The following is a 15,030-nucleotide window of genomic DNA, read 5'->3' as shown; positions in this document are numbered from 1 at the left end:
TAAAATTGAAATGTTGCAACAGGAAGTTGAAAATGCAGAAAGACAACTTGTTATGTCAAATTATAAAAAGACTGCGTTTGCAATAAGAGTTAGGGGATTGCGTGAAAATGAACAGGAGAATTTGAAACAGACCTTTTTTGAGGCTTTCAGTCGTTTGGTGGGAAGTCCGGGACTCAACTTTGATTGGCAGATCCAAAAAATTTACCGCCATAATTCGTGGACAGCAAAACAGAGACAGCTTCCGAGAGATATAATTATATATTTTGCTACCAAAGAATCCAGAAACGTGATACTACAAGAGTTTTACAATAACAGGCTGCGAATTGATGGACAGGACTTGATCGTCTTCAAAGAAATACCGCCCCAAATGTTAAGAGCCAGGAGAGACTATGCCTTTCTAACTTAATGTAGAGAATTTATTGATTTTTCCCTTTTTTCCTTTTTTTGTTTTTTTTTATTCCTTTCTTTTTTCCTTTCTTTTTTATCTTTTAATTCTTAATCTATTTGGTTTTAATATACTCCAGACTGTGCTTGATAAAGAGTTATGCCTGGAATGGGATCTGGGAAGTCGGAAGGGGGCTAGGGAGGGGGGTTCATGGGGGGGAGGGGGGAGGGTGGAGATATAGTTTCAATTTTCAAAATAATAACAATGCACTTGTATACTGTTGCTCTTTTTTTTCCTTTTATTTTCCCTTTTTTTTTCTTTTCTTATAATTTTAGTGTAAAATAATGAATAGTAGAAATACACCAAAGAGAGGAGTAGAGGGAAAGAAGAGGGAGGAGTCAAGAGGGAGTGAGAGGGGAATGTAAGGAGGGTGAGATGGAGGGAAGGGGAGAAAGGAATGTCTGAGGGGGAGGGGAAGTAGAAGAGGGGAATGCTGGAGGGGAGAAATGAAAGTTGGAGGGGGAGAAGAAAGGGTGTATGGAGGATTGAAGTGTTATGTTGGTTTTCCATGGTGGAATAGAAGATGTGTTGTGTTTATTTCTCTCTTAATTGCACAGTATATAAGTGATTGTATAAAAAGGAAAATGAAAATGAAATAAAACAGTTTTCAAACATTAAAAAAAAAAGAAACCCGGGAATACACACACACACACACACACACACACACACACACACACACACACACAAAATATAAGAAAATGAGATGTAAACTGCAAACAATGATTTGGAAAGAAGGATAGAAAACCTTGTTATTAAACATTATGGATGTTTAGCTAGAGTAGAATATAAGGAGTTAGTGTCATTGGAGGATTTTAGAAATAGTAAATGAAATGCCAGTATGTGGTTATGTATTAAATCTTGATATATTTTATGATGAAGTACGTTTAAACAATTACAGTCAAATGAAAATGGAGGTATGATGATGGTAACATGTATAAATATCTGAGTTAAAATACTTGAGTTAATCTGAATTGTGCTTGATGACTGTGGAAGAGATGCACAAAAATCTTTTGTAACCAACTGATACACTTTCTATAAGAAAGGAAGATTGTATGTGTTGTGTTTGTTTTGAAAATAAAAAAAACTTATTAAAAAAAAGAAACACAAGGATTTCAGATAAATAATAATTATAGAGGCCACAACCAACTGCTATGACTCACGAAGAAGACGATAGAGCACCGGTGTCAAACTCGTGGTGTCAGGTTGCTGTCACATGACGTATCGTGAAGTTTTTCCCCTTCACTGACCTGGGGTAGGTGTACCCTGAGTGTGACACATCTACCCCGTGGGCCATCAGTTTGACACCCCTGCTATAGAGAGAGAACCATATTCAGGCCCTCTTGCATTTCCGTTCTAACAGCTTTTAAACAGGCTAGTTTGCTTCAATCTTTGTTTCCGCTTCCATTGGCAAACTGCTCTGTTTTCACTTTTTCCTAACATCCATCCACATTACAGATAATCAGCCATCTTGCTAGAAATATTCTTATACAAGTGTGATGTGTCTTCTGATCAATAAATGAATGAATGAATGAATCTTTTTGATGCTTCAACAACTAAGATGACCTTTCCTCACTCTGAAAGAGAAGCGATGATAATTTAAACAACACAATAGTGATGTTTTAATGAAATACTGAATATTGAGATAGACGTTGCTTACGAATTTTGAGCTTGTCAACACAAAGGAAGAAATTATTGTACTTATGCCATTTTAATTTTCTGAAAAAAAAACACCATGAATATTATGATTACAGTACAGCAATGATATTGAATTTGTTTTTGGTGGCACATAGCATTATTTATTTCTTAGATATATGTGCTGTCAGCACAATCTGCAAGGTAGTTTGCAATAAATATAATTGATACTAAAACCAGAAGTAAATAATAAAATCAACTTCTGATATTTAAAATGATGGAAGGTAGTTTGCAATAAATATATCAGTATATAGCCTGCCTTAAAAGTATTGTATAAAATATATATTTTTAAAGATGGAGAGAAAAAAATCTGGAACATCTGCTGTTCTTGCTACTAAAAAGAAAAACTTGAATGATGCCAAGGCCCAGATAATTCATGGAAACTCTTCTTTCATTAAGATAGTTTTGGTTTTTAATTGGAACTGTTCAGAGCAGGCCTGAACATCTAATACCTGATGGGTGTTTTATTTGGTATCTGGGTATGAATTTTGATCTTTAGTGTCCCCCACTATGATGTAATGTGAAGCACAATAGTTTTATTTTACATTATTTTGTATAGCATGCATTTATGTGTTTAAATTAAGATGCGAAAGACAAAATGTACTGTCAGGCTTGGAAGCCATCTTTGTATTGGGATTCATGCCTGCCACATATTCAAACATATTCTACATATTCATATATGGTGGAGGATGCTATTTAGAACCCTGACTTGCCCATCCTATGAACCATTTTAAACAGCAAAGTTTTTCTAGCAAAAACTAGAGAATCAATTGCCTGTGGGCCTTCTCCCTTCCAGGACAATCCCTGCTCTCTAATGCTCCAATCTTCCAATTGTCAAGGGAAAGGAGAGGGACTGTTCCTACTCTACTCCATATGCAGGAATGATCAAATCCCAATCCTGCAATATTCCTCTGAATTTCTCTTTAGTTTCTCCAGTAACAATTAACAGATGGATTTTCTACAGGGAAAAGGAGAATGGAAGGCTGCTAGCTACAGTGACCACTGCTACTTTTCTCTTTTGCCAGTAATGTCTTGAACCTTCTCTAGAGTAAAACTGTATGGAGTTGGCAAACAGACATTTTGGAATTCAATTTATATCAGCTAGTACAAGTATGCTTGTTTTACAATCATTTGTTTAGATCCCTGGTAGCACAGTGGTTAGAATGTAGTACTGCAGGCTAACTCTGCCCACAGTCTGGAGTTCATCTTTCCATCCTTCCAGTAAAATGAGGACCTAGATTGTTAGGGACAATATGTTGACACTATAAATCACTCAAAGAGTGCTGTAAAGTACTATGGAGTGGTATTTAAGTCTAAGTGCTATTGCTATCGGTTTAGCAACCATTCAAGGTTATGACACTATTGAAAAAAATAATTTACAACCAATCCTCACACTTAACAATTGTTGCAGTGGCCCTGTAATCATGTAAACAAAATTTGGGTGCTTGGCAACCAGCATGTATTTACAATGGTTTCAGCATTCTGTGTTCATGTGCCTGCCATTTGAAACCTTCCCAATCAGTTTCTGACAAAGCTTTCCTTCTGATTCAAAGTTAATGCTAGTGTGGGTGCTCCATCATTGGAAGCTTTTAAGAAGAGCTTGGATGACCATTTGTATAGTGCTGGGGTCGGCAACCTTAAACACTCAAAGAGCCACAAAGGTCCTAACAGGAAGCCCCCCCATTGAATTCTGGAGCTGACCGGAAGTCTGGTTCCCTCATCATAGAGTTTCTTCCTAGCACAGCATCCTTTTTCCTCTACCTGTTCTAACTGAAAGCCCTATCAATTGTGGAGACGATCGGCGACAGCAGAAGGATGAAACAGCCACCTGTGGTTCCAGAGCCACAGGTTGCTGACCCCTGGTAAAGGGTCTCCTGCTTGAGCATGGGGTTGGACTAGAAGACAAACCCTAAGCTCCCTTCCAACTCTGTTATTATATTATTTGCTTAACAATTGTGTGATTTGTTTAACAATCATGGCAGAAAGGTAACATAAACTAGTGTGACCCTCTTAATGATTGTCTTAAAGACAGGAGTTGTGGTTCCAAATGTGGTTTTAAGCCAAGAATTACCTGTACAGTAAAACTAACCCTCATCATATGTAACATATTCCCTTATACATGGTCATCATAAAGTTTGTGAATTTGTTAGGAATCCAGATCTGTGTATGAAAAAAGTATACTTGCTAAAGCTAAATTCTTATTGACAATACTATAGAAGAGCAAGCAATACTACAGATAAGTAGAGAGAACACCTTTCCCAATTAAATCATTATGACATTCTCTTTGGGGAAAAAAATCTAGCATCAACACACTTAAATTTAAAATTACTTTTCAATGTCCACAACTTTTATCTCAAAGTTCCTCCTAATTTGGATCTAGGCCTACAAAAGGATCTAAATCTTTTGAAAGAATAATGCCTTAGGCTGTTTGCCACATGAAAGCTTGACAAATTGATGTAATCCAAAACACGAAAGGAATTTCACGTGGCAACTGTAGAGTTGGGCCTTTGATTTCATGTACAACAACTAAAGAATAACATGCAATTATTATACTTTAGACTACTCATATCAATATCTCTAAATGCCAAACTATTTGTGCTGTGTAACTAATATTTCCCAGAGAAACCAGCAAAAAACATGAGCATTGAGACCTTGATATTAAGGTTGTAATTCTTTCAGATTTACAGTCTGGATTTTTAACTTCTGAGCAGACCTGCCTAGGATCTTACAGCCTATGCTGAAATGTATAGTATAATGAAGCCTTTACCAAAAAAAAAATCCCTTTTCCTTTGGCTATAAAGGTAAAGGTTCCCTTGTACATGTGTACTAGTCATTCCCAACTCTAGGGGGCAGTGCTCATCTCCGTTTCTAAGCCGAAGAGCCAGGCTGTCTGAAGACGTCTCTGTAGTCTTGTGGCCAACATGACTCAATGCCAAAGGTGCACAGAGCGCTTTTCTCGTCCCATCAAGGGTGGTTCCTATTTTTATACATTTTTATGTGCTTTCGAAATGCTAGGTTGGCAGAAGCTGGGACAAATAACAGGAGCTCACTCCATTATGTGGCACTAGAGATTCGAACCGCTGAACTGCTGACCTTCTGATTGACAAGCTCTGAGGAATTAGCCACTGAGGAATTCACTATTCTGCACTAAAGACCACTGTAGGTAAAGAGCACCTAGCTATATATAAAAAGGAGAAGACTGTAGAATGAATTAATTTGAGTGATTTATTAGTTAACATTCATTAAAAGGGTTTCCTCAATTAATTAAGCATCCTTGCATCTGTAAGCAATTTAATGGATTTCTAAGTAGCAGGCCATTTCTTCCCCTCTCCCCCACCCTTCAGGCCCTGTTATTTCACCTCATTCTGGTATCAAGTTTCTGGGGCTATGAATGAAAAACACAAGGAGTATATACCAAAAATAAAATCTGGTATGAGAATTCACCTATAGTATAAAGGTCATCCCAGCTGCCTAGCTAAAGCAAGCAGGCCCCCATATTAGACAGTAGCAATGTGGGAAGATGCAGGAGGCATATGGACTTTTTAGAGACAACAGTAAATCTATTATTTGAATTGGTATAAGGGTCACAAGGTAAATGATTCAGAGAAGAAAAAACAGGATGGAAGCACGGTGAAACACTGTATGGTAGAGATGTCAACATCCAAGATACTTTAGAACAGTGTTTCTCAACCTTGGCAATTTGAAGATGTCCGGACTTCAACTCCCAGAATTCCCCAGCCAGCATTTGCGTGTGTGTGTGCATTTGCTGGCTGGGGAATTCTGGGAGTTGAAGTCCAGACATCTTCAAGTTGCCAAGGTTGAGAAACACTGCTTTAGAAGATATTCTCTATTCACAAGACCTGTACAGATGAAAGATGTAATTTGATTGACATTTTGATTATTACCAAGTTAATGACGAGAGAGGAAAAAATGTTCAACAACAAAAGTACATGGATATACGTAATTACAGCAGGATAGGTATATTGTTAGGCAACCTGAAAACTTCAGATGTAAGCAGATTATTCTGGTGGATGTCTACATGTGTGGTTATCAAGATTAGATGCTGACAAGGATGCATCATCAATTGATAAGTCAAAGCATTTCCAGTTTTTCCAACCTCATCCTAGTCTGCCTGGATAAACAGAAAACGACAAATCTTAATGTTCATCCATTACGAAGCAGGATCATCTACACCCATGGAATTGGAAAGATAAACTACTGTCAGTTGTAAGCATTTCAAAAGGCCGAGTATAGTTCATTTCACTGCCCTTCATTTTGAAGGAAAACATTTGCTTAGATTCAGAAAATCAGTCAGAAACTTAAATTGTGAGTTGCAAACCTGTTCCAACTTGATATGTTCTCTTTCCAGAGGCTATAATATATATTATATTGAGACAAAATGTGTGTGTGTGTGATTTTTTTTAACCCAATATAGTGCATGTACCTTCCCTTTTTTTCTTGTTCAGTTATGTCTAATTCTCAGACCCCACCTGGACACATCCTGCAGTTTTCTTAGCAATGTTTTTCAGAAGCGGTTTGCCATTGCCTCCTTCCTAGGACTGAGGCAAACTGACTGGCTCAAGGTCACCCAGCTGGTATTGGGTCTAAGGCAGAACTAGAACTCATGGTCTCCCAGTTTCTAGCCTGATGCCTTAACCACTACACCAAACTGGCTCTTTGACATGTACCTATTCTGCCCCCAAAAACATGATTTACAAACCAGTGGATATATTTATACAGCCTGGTAAACAGAAAATATATATACTGTATTACAAACTCAAGCTTTGATTTTAATATAGCATTTTATCATTTGAAGATAAGAAGCTATATATTAAATTCTGGAAAACTGAATGAATGATTGCAAGATATGCACATGATGAAAGATTAGAGCAAGTAAATGAAATTGTGTACCTATGTGGGATGCTTATTAAAAACAGGGAAATGGGTAGAGAATTTTTTTAAAGGTATCAATATTGATAGAAAGGAATGGGTAGCAACAACTTATTTGATTTATTATTTATGTATTGTCCAAATTCAATATTGGACTAAACTGGAATAGTATGATTAGCATGTACTGTATGTATGCAAGTATAATTAAAGAGCAGTAGGATAGGGGAAATATTGTGATTCTCCTGCATCAAATGAAAATATTTTATAGAGTGCCCAGATTTTAGCTTTACAGATAGAATAGACTAAAATAACAGAGTTGGAAGGGACCTTGGAGGTTTCTAGTTCAACCCCCTGCCTAGGCAGGAAACCCTACACCACTTCAGGCAAATGGTTATTCAACATCCTCTTAAAAACTTCCAGTATTCACAACTTCTGGAGGCAAGTTGTTCCACTGATTAATTGTTCTAACTGTCAGGAAATTTATCCTTAGTTCTAAGTTGCTTATCTCCTTGATTAGTTTCCACCCATTGCTTCTTGTCCTGCCTTCAGGTTCCTTGGAAAATAGTTTGACTCCCTCTTCTTTGTGGCAATCCTTGAGATATCGGAACACTGCTATCATCTCTCCCCTAGTCCTTTTTTTCATTAAGCTAGACACAACCAGTTCCTGCAACCGTTCTTCATGTTTTAGCCTCCAGGCCCCTAATCATCTTTGTTCTTCTTCTATGTACTCTTTCTAGAGTCTCAACATCTTTTTTACATCGGTTTATGTCTGTCTGTCCGTCCAACTATCCAGCCATCCATTTATCTATCTGTAGTTTATATAACCATCCATCTCACAAGCAATGAGCCTGGGTGGCATATAGCAAAACTAAAACAAAACATATCTAAAAATCATTAAAAATATTAAAACCATTAAAGAATTGTAAAAAAAAAACACTAAAAACCAGACTGATAGATGCAGGGATGTTAATAATAATGGAGCTACCTCATTAGTTCACTGTCTCCTGTGGCCTCAGGCCTCTTGGCATAACCAGATCTTCAGGGACCTTCAGAAACTTAGATATGATGAAGCCATCCTTACCTCAGGAGGGAGGGAGACAGTGCAGGGATTGTAAATATTCCAACAGATTTTCCTGAACATTAGCTATTTTGTGAAAATGCCATATTGCCAGTCATAGTTAAGATTTTTTCTATCATAAATACAAAATAAGCATCGACTCATGTTGCATATTAGACAACATGCAGAACAAAACGATGATATCTGTGAAATTTACATAGCATTCATTTTTCATTTGCTGGATTTATTTATTTTATTTTATTTGTTTATAAATTTTATTTGCTGACCATCTTGTATCCAACAACTTTGGGTGGCAGAGTCCTATCCTGAATGTTTAGTAGCAATGTTTGCAAAATAATTTTTAAGAACCCTTAATAATTCTTACAGAGGATTATGATGTAATAGATCTTTTTAAAAAAAAACCTGGATATTCTTAGATAACATCTTCATCTTCTGTAAGCTTAACTGCTGCATTTTCTGTCCCTAATTTATGAGGACTTTATACCTATAATATATATTAAAGGTGGGAGATTCAAACAAACTGTCTTTTTGGGGAAGAAGAAAACTTTTTAAGAAAGTATTCTACTAGGAGTTGCTGAAATACAGCCAAAATCACTCCCAAAGTTATTCAGGAATGCACTTGTCCATGCAAGATAACAAAATTCACATTCTATTAGCTATGCAATGTAACTGTTCTGGGCACCAAATACTTTTTGAGATACACTACAAACTCTATAATTAACATCAGTTGTTAAAGATGCTAAAGATGAAACAGAGCACTGGAGTATTTCTTGGCATGCATTCCAAAACATGCAAGTTATCAAATGTAATTTGTGGCATGAAGCTGGCTTGGCATAAAAGTACTGCAATATTTGTAAGGCATCTCTCTAAATGAGGCTCCCTAATGAAGGAGAACCTTTAGACCCATGAAGCCTAAATGTCTCCCATTTGATGAGCAGGTTCCATAAAGCAGAAATCAACAATTAGTTTTAACTTGACTTTCCATTTGATTCTTGAGCAAGTAGCCACAAGATGATTTTGAGAATTCTCATGATACAACACGTCTCTCAAAAACTAAATTAAACTTGGGTCCAAAATATTAACCCACTACATACTTGGTATTAATTTTGCTTTATTTAATTCATAGCCAAATTTCCCATATCACAGCATTCCATTCAATTTTCAAATGTGCATCTGTTATGATTGGACATGTGATTTAGATTTTCCTAGAACAGACCGCAAGCTACAAGTCCAGCATTCTATTCCCACAAATGAACAATGTCGGAGGGAAGTCAACATGCAAACAAAACATGATGAAAGTAACAGCATCCCCAACACGTGTCCCTTACTACATAATTTTCACATTGCCTCTGATATTGGAAGTATAAAACTATCAAGATTAGCTGCTATAGATTATCTTATTCTCCATAAATGTGTCTACACTGCTTGTGGCAGTATGGGAAATCTTATTCTGAGCACCAGGAGAACATCAAGTTCTATAAGATCATGTGATACAATATTCCAAATAGTAATTATGTGCTTTTAAAACCATCCTCCCAATTGCAATGTATGGCTGTGAAAGTTGGAACATAAGAAAGGATGAACGCCAAAGAATTGAGGTCTTTGAACTATGATGCTGGAGAAGACTACTATGAGTCCCTTGGACTGCAAGGCGATCAAACCAGTCAGTCCTAGAGATCAACCTTGACTGCTCTCTAGAAGGCCAGATCCTGAAGATGAAACTCAAATATTTGGGCCACCTATTGAGAAGGAAGGAGTTACTGGAGAAAAGCCTGGTGCTGGGAAAGATTGAGGACAGAAGAAGAAAAAAGGGATGACAGAGAATGAGGTGGCTGGATGGAGTCGCTGAAGCAGTAGGCGTGAGCTTAAATGGACTTCAGAGGATGGTAGAAGACAGGAGGGCCTGGAGGAACATTGTCCATAGAGTCGTGATGGGTTGGACACGACTTCGCAACTAACAACAACAAAACCATCCTTCAGTGCATAATCCTGGTTTGTACTAGAAGGGGTAGAGAAAAGGGTTTTGCCACGCCAGACATAAATGTATTCATTTTGATTATTCCTATCTTATGCATTCTTTAAAAGTAGTTTGTAACAATAATAGTGATAGTATAGGAAATACCCTGAGACACAATTTAGAATTTTAGATTCTAAAATGTCACATTGTGGAACAATATTAAAAACATGTTGTTTAACCCCCACAAATAGTTTTTGTCCTAACCCATCTCTTTCTCCCTTTCTTTTTCCTATTCCTGCCCCCTGTCTGATGAATTTAGTCTAGTTAATTAACTAGATTTCACATGAACACATAAGAAAATCTAGTGTTACTTACTAAATACATCTCCTCTGGGTTTCTGTGGCTCAATTGGGATCCAATTGTTAACTGTAGGTCCTGGTTGTGGTGTAGTTTCACTAGGAAAAGGCAGTGGCTCCTGAGTTACTACTTTTGGCATTGTTGTTGTTCTTGTTGTTGTTGCTGCTGCTGTTGTTGTTACAGGCTTAAATAATACTGTGGGTTGTTGAGGAGGATTTGTCACTGGTGGAGATCTTGTCACTGGTCTGAAAGCTGGTCTTGTTGTGGCAGGTTGTGTTGCCAATCTGGTGTATGGTTTGTATGTTGGTTTCACGGTTGGTCTTCCTGTTGTCTTCACATAAGACTTTGGTGTATTTGCATATGGTATATATGGCAACTGGATGGGATATCTTGTACCCCCAGATTCAGGTATTCTGTTGTTCATGCCATTGCTTCCTTTCAGAAAAGTTGAATTGCTTTTAAACACACTGTAGGGGTTAGATGGATCAATCATAACTTTAGGAATCCCTGGAAAGAAAGAACCGAGAAATGTGCAAAGTTAAGAAATGATGCAGCATTAACTCTAACAAAAGCAACCACAAAACAAAACAAAAAAGCAGATAAATAAAAGTATTACGATGCTTGCTTATAGCACTGTGGATATCATTTTCTGTCTTTAATTCATGAGTACAATTTCCATATCTACGGTATATGGAATTATCAAATATTCAAAGGGATGCATTTTTTCCCCATAAGTTGGATATGTAGTCTTCAAAATAAACAGGACTTCTACTTCTGTAGTTCCAACAAAACTAGACAGCACCAATTTGTAGAATTGTCTTGAAAGCTACTGCATTTTAACAGTAACAGAAACTATTCAGGTGTATGCTTGTAAATATAGTGGAGGCTTCACAGTTTTAAACTGTAAAACATATAAGCAAATACTCATGGGCTTAAATATTATCTAAATTAAGTGATATTGAGGTATTTGTTCAATAGAAGAAAGCATATTCTTGGTGCGTACATTACTCAAATTATCTGATCACAGAACCTTAGTATTCCAACCACTAAAAATACCCTACCAACTTTGGAAAACATATTTGTACACCAGCCTTTTAATGTTGCTACCAAAATGGTACAGATGTCCTGGTAGCCTCCAGATAACAGCAAAGATTTGGAGTGTACAGTGTTTCCCTATGACTACCCTGTGGTTATCTGGATTTAAGTAGTCCAAATGTCAAAGCCCTAATATTAAGGCTCTTCAAACTTTCAGAATACGCTTCTTTTCTTTACAAGTGTTCTTGAAACTGAGATAACCACAAATGGATCTAAAAATTAGCTTCACAAAGAGGCCATGTCTCATTTGGATTCAGAATACAAGATTAAAAGGATCATTACATACTTATGCAGTTTAATCCATCACCTCTGTACCCTTCTTTGCATTTACATTTGTAAGACCCTAGTGTATTGTAACACTGGGAATAACCGCCACACTGATATTGGCCAAGAGAGCATTCATCTATGTCTGTAACAGGGGGGGGGGGGGAAGACAAATACCATTTTAATCATTACAATCACACATTTGCATTTTCAAATTAACATTCTTTCTTGTAAAAAAATTGAAATAAATCCCATTGCTGTATTAAAATGCTAACAGTGAAAATTAAGATAGTAGGCAAATTATTTGAAGAGCCTTGAATGAATCTGAAATTTTAAGAAGGTCTCAGTGGACTTATACAAGCAACAAAGGTTTGAAGTTTTAGATACTTGAGTTTTGACTTATAAGCTTTTCTGTGATAATAGAATACTGAAGGCTACAAAAAAAAGAACCACATATTCTAGGATGAATCCACATTGCTTGAAATTAACAGCCATGCTGTCTGGTGATCTTAAAAGTTGAATCTTAAATATCTAGATTGCTGGGAAAAATTCTATGAACTATGGTTTAATAAGTATAGCGGCTGGGTTTCCAGTTGATGCTATGCAAAATCAAATATAACCACACTTTATCTTTTTGAGATATTTGAATCCAGCCAAAAAGTTGCCTCACCCCCCACCAGCCCGGTTCTAATAGGACTAGTTTTTAAGTTCCCCTTCACTTCCTCCATAATTCAGGTCTGTCAGATCTGGGCAGAAAAAGCCCATATAATCAGTAGATGGTGATAATGAGTTTAAGTCTTCTATAGCCTAAATGGCTATCATGAATTTTACAGAGTTACATCCTACAACTCTCAACTTAGTTCTAGCATAGATAAATGTGAGTTCACACTGACAATTCAAAAGACTGGCTATAATGGAGATCCAGTGAGTGTAATCACAGAATTCTACAGTTCCATAGCAATTAAAATAATGAAGCGGGCAAGAGATGATGGATAGATGATTCTTTGGGAGGGGGGGTGTTGTTCTGATTTGCTTTTCCTTTTCTCTTTCTTTAAAGCAGTGTTTCTCAACCTTGGCCACTTGAAGATGTCTGGACTTCAACTCCCAGAATTCCCCAGCCAGCGAATGCTTGGGAGTTGAAGTCCAGACATCTTCAAGTGGCCAAGGTTGAGAAACACTGTTTTAAAGCATAGCAGTTAAAGTACTGAAGCGGGCAAGAGATGATGGATAAATGATTTCTCTTTTTTGTTATTGTTCTGATTTGTTTTTCATTTTCTTTTTTTTAAGTGGGTAACATAATTAGAAATTAGATAGGATAGAAAGATAAAGCCTTTTAATAAAGGGTGATAGGACTAAAGCTAGAATAAGTGATAGAAATAAGAGAAGGGAGAATATTGGTGTATACATTTTTACATAATAAAAGTAACAACAAGAGAAAACATGGAATAATTGAATAACGATAGATGGCAGCCTAATATAAATGTATTATTATTATTAAAATATAAGTTGATTTAAACATAATAATTATGATTAACTTTATCAATTTTACTTGTATTAGAATGTATGACACCCAAGTACCATAATGTTCACACATTAATTTGATATATTTTTAAAAAATAAAAAACTTGGGGAAAAAAAGAAAAAAGAATTCTGCAATTTATGAAAGGTGAAGTGAAGTTGCAAATTTGGCTAACATGGTTTGTGGATTTTTGTAGAAGAGGGGTCTCTGATTATACAAAAGACAATGACAATATTCAGGCAAATACAGGTATCAAATCCCTTCAGAGCTTCCCTGTTGCACATGGCAGTTGAAGACAGAAAGAGCAAAGCAATCCTGTTTTCTTATATTTTTCAAACGTGTGAAGTTGTCTTTGGTGCAACAAATGTCTATAAATGGTTTTCTTTTATTGAATGATTTTCATTACCATGGCATTGGTATCTGCCTCCAATGTACATCAAATCAAAGCCTTTATGACACTTGCAAATATAACTTCCAAAAGTGTTGACACATTTCCTGAATCGGGGACAGGTAACGCTCCCAGTGATGCATTCATCCACATCTACAAACAGAAGTCCATTAATAATCTGTAACAATGGGTTTCATATATTCAAATTCAAAAACACATTTATCTTGGATAACCTGAAAGGCTAATAGTCTTCTGGAACATTACTTCTTATGCATTATTAGTGCTGCGCAGAAATTACAGTTAAATTGTAAGATGAATGTATGGATAACTCTACTTTTCCTACATAATATCCATCTTTTCAAATGGAATCTCTCACCCCTAATGTGGCGTAACTTTATGAAAAAGCGGTTTTAAATCCTGTGAAGAACAATTATGTGCAAAACATTCTGAATGTTAGAAAAGGAGTGATAAAGGAAGAATTGGAATGCTGAAATGTTTAATTTAGAAAAAGGTAACTAAAATCTAGTATCTTTCAAAAGGACAATTTATTCTTTTATTCAATTCCCTGTTCTATTATGAATCCAACTGAAAATATCTGTATCTTTATCCAGTTTCTATCTGAACACAATAATATTAACACCATCAAGCAACAACATCTGCCTTTTAATTATCTGTAGTGGTCCCCGTGGCTTTTGGCACACTGGGTGCTATAATAAAAACAGCACTTGGAAAATCAGTGTATTGACAAAATTTCCATCTGTCAATTGCAAAAGGCCACAGTGTTTGGATCCGTATACATATACTACCCTGATACATTATGTTATCCTAGGTTCTTGGAATGAACTTGATATGTATGAAAACCAATAGCAATAGCACTTAGACTTATATACCACTTCATAGTGCTTTTACAGCCCCCTCTAAGCGGTTTACAGAGTCAGCATATTGTCCTCAATAATCTGGATCCTCATTTTACCTACCTCAGAAGGATGGAAGACTGAGTCAACCTTGAGCCTGGTGAGATTTGAACTGCCAAATTGCAGATAGTCAGCAGAAGTAGCTTGCAGTACTGCACTCTAAACACTGCACCACCTCAGCTCAATACCAACTAAATAACTGGCAACTCTGATTTCACATTGTTGTGTTTATAATATAATTTGGCTCACAGTGTGACCAACCACAATAATTTAACTTATATGTCATCTGACTCTAAATGACTCTGGGCTGCTCACAACAATCACACAAAGGAATTACAATAAAATTAATTAAAAAAATAAAAATAAAAGAGGGCTAGAGCGATGAAGGGAGGGGTCCCACTTTTCCTCACCAAAGGTCTGGGTAAAGAGTC

The 15,030-nt window shown here is 36.5% G+C and overlaps 1 protein-coding gene across 6 annotated transcripts in view; it reads right to left on the bottom strand.

Annotated features, from left to right (window-relative positions):
• The window catches only part of NPNT (nephronectin), a 69,566-nt gene that overhangs the window by 11,026 nt on the left and 43,510 nt on the right, over positions 1-15,030 (bottom strand). For 5 of the 6 annotated variants that reach the window (XM_032224560.1, XM_032224561.1, XM_032224563.1 and 2 more), the window contains 3 exons: positions 13,704-13,838; positions 11,801-11,923; positions 10,438-10,926 (listed from right to left, as the gene is read on the bottom strand). In XM_032224560.1, the coding sequence (XP_032080451.1) occupies positions 10,438-10,926; positions 11,801-11,923; positions 13,704-13,838 (747 nt within the window). The remainder of the gene's footprint in view (positions 1-10,437; positions 10,927-11,800; positions 11,924-13,703; positions 13,839-15,030) is intronic. The other variant, XM_032224564.1, reaches the window with a different exon arrangement.

The sequence above is a fragment of the Thamnophis elegans genome, chromosome 9 (genome assembly GCF_009769535.1).
Source record: "Thamnophis elegans isolate rThaEle1 chromosome 9, rThaEle1.pri, whole genome shotgun sequence".
Classification (NCBI taxonomy): Eukaryota; Metazoa; Chordata; class Lepidosauria; order Squamata; family Colubridae; genus Thamnophis; species Thamnophis elegans.
The sequence above is the reverse complement of the archived record's forward strand: the minus strand, read 5'-3'. Positions and strand labels throughout refer to the sequence as shown.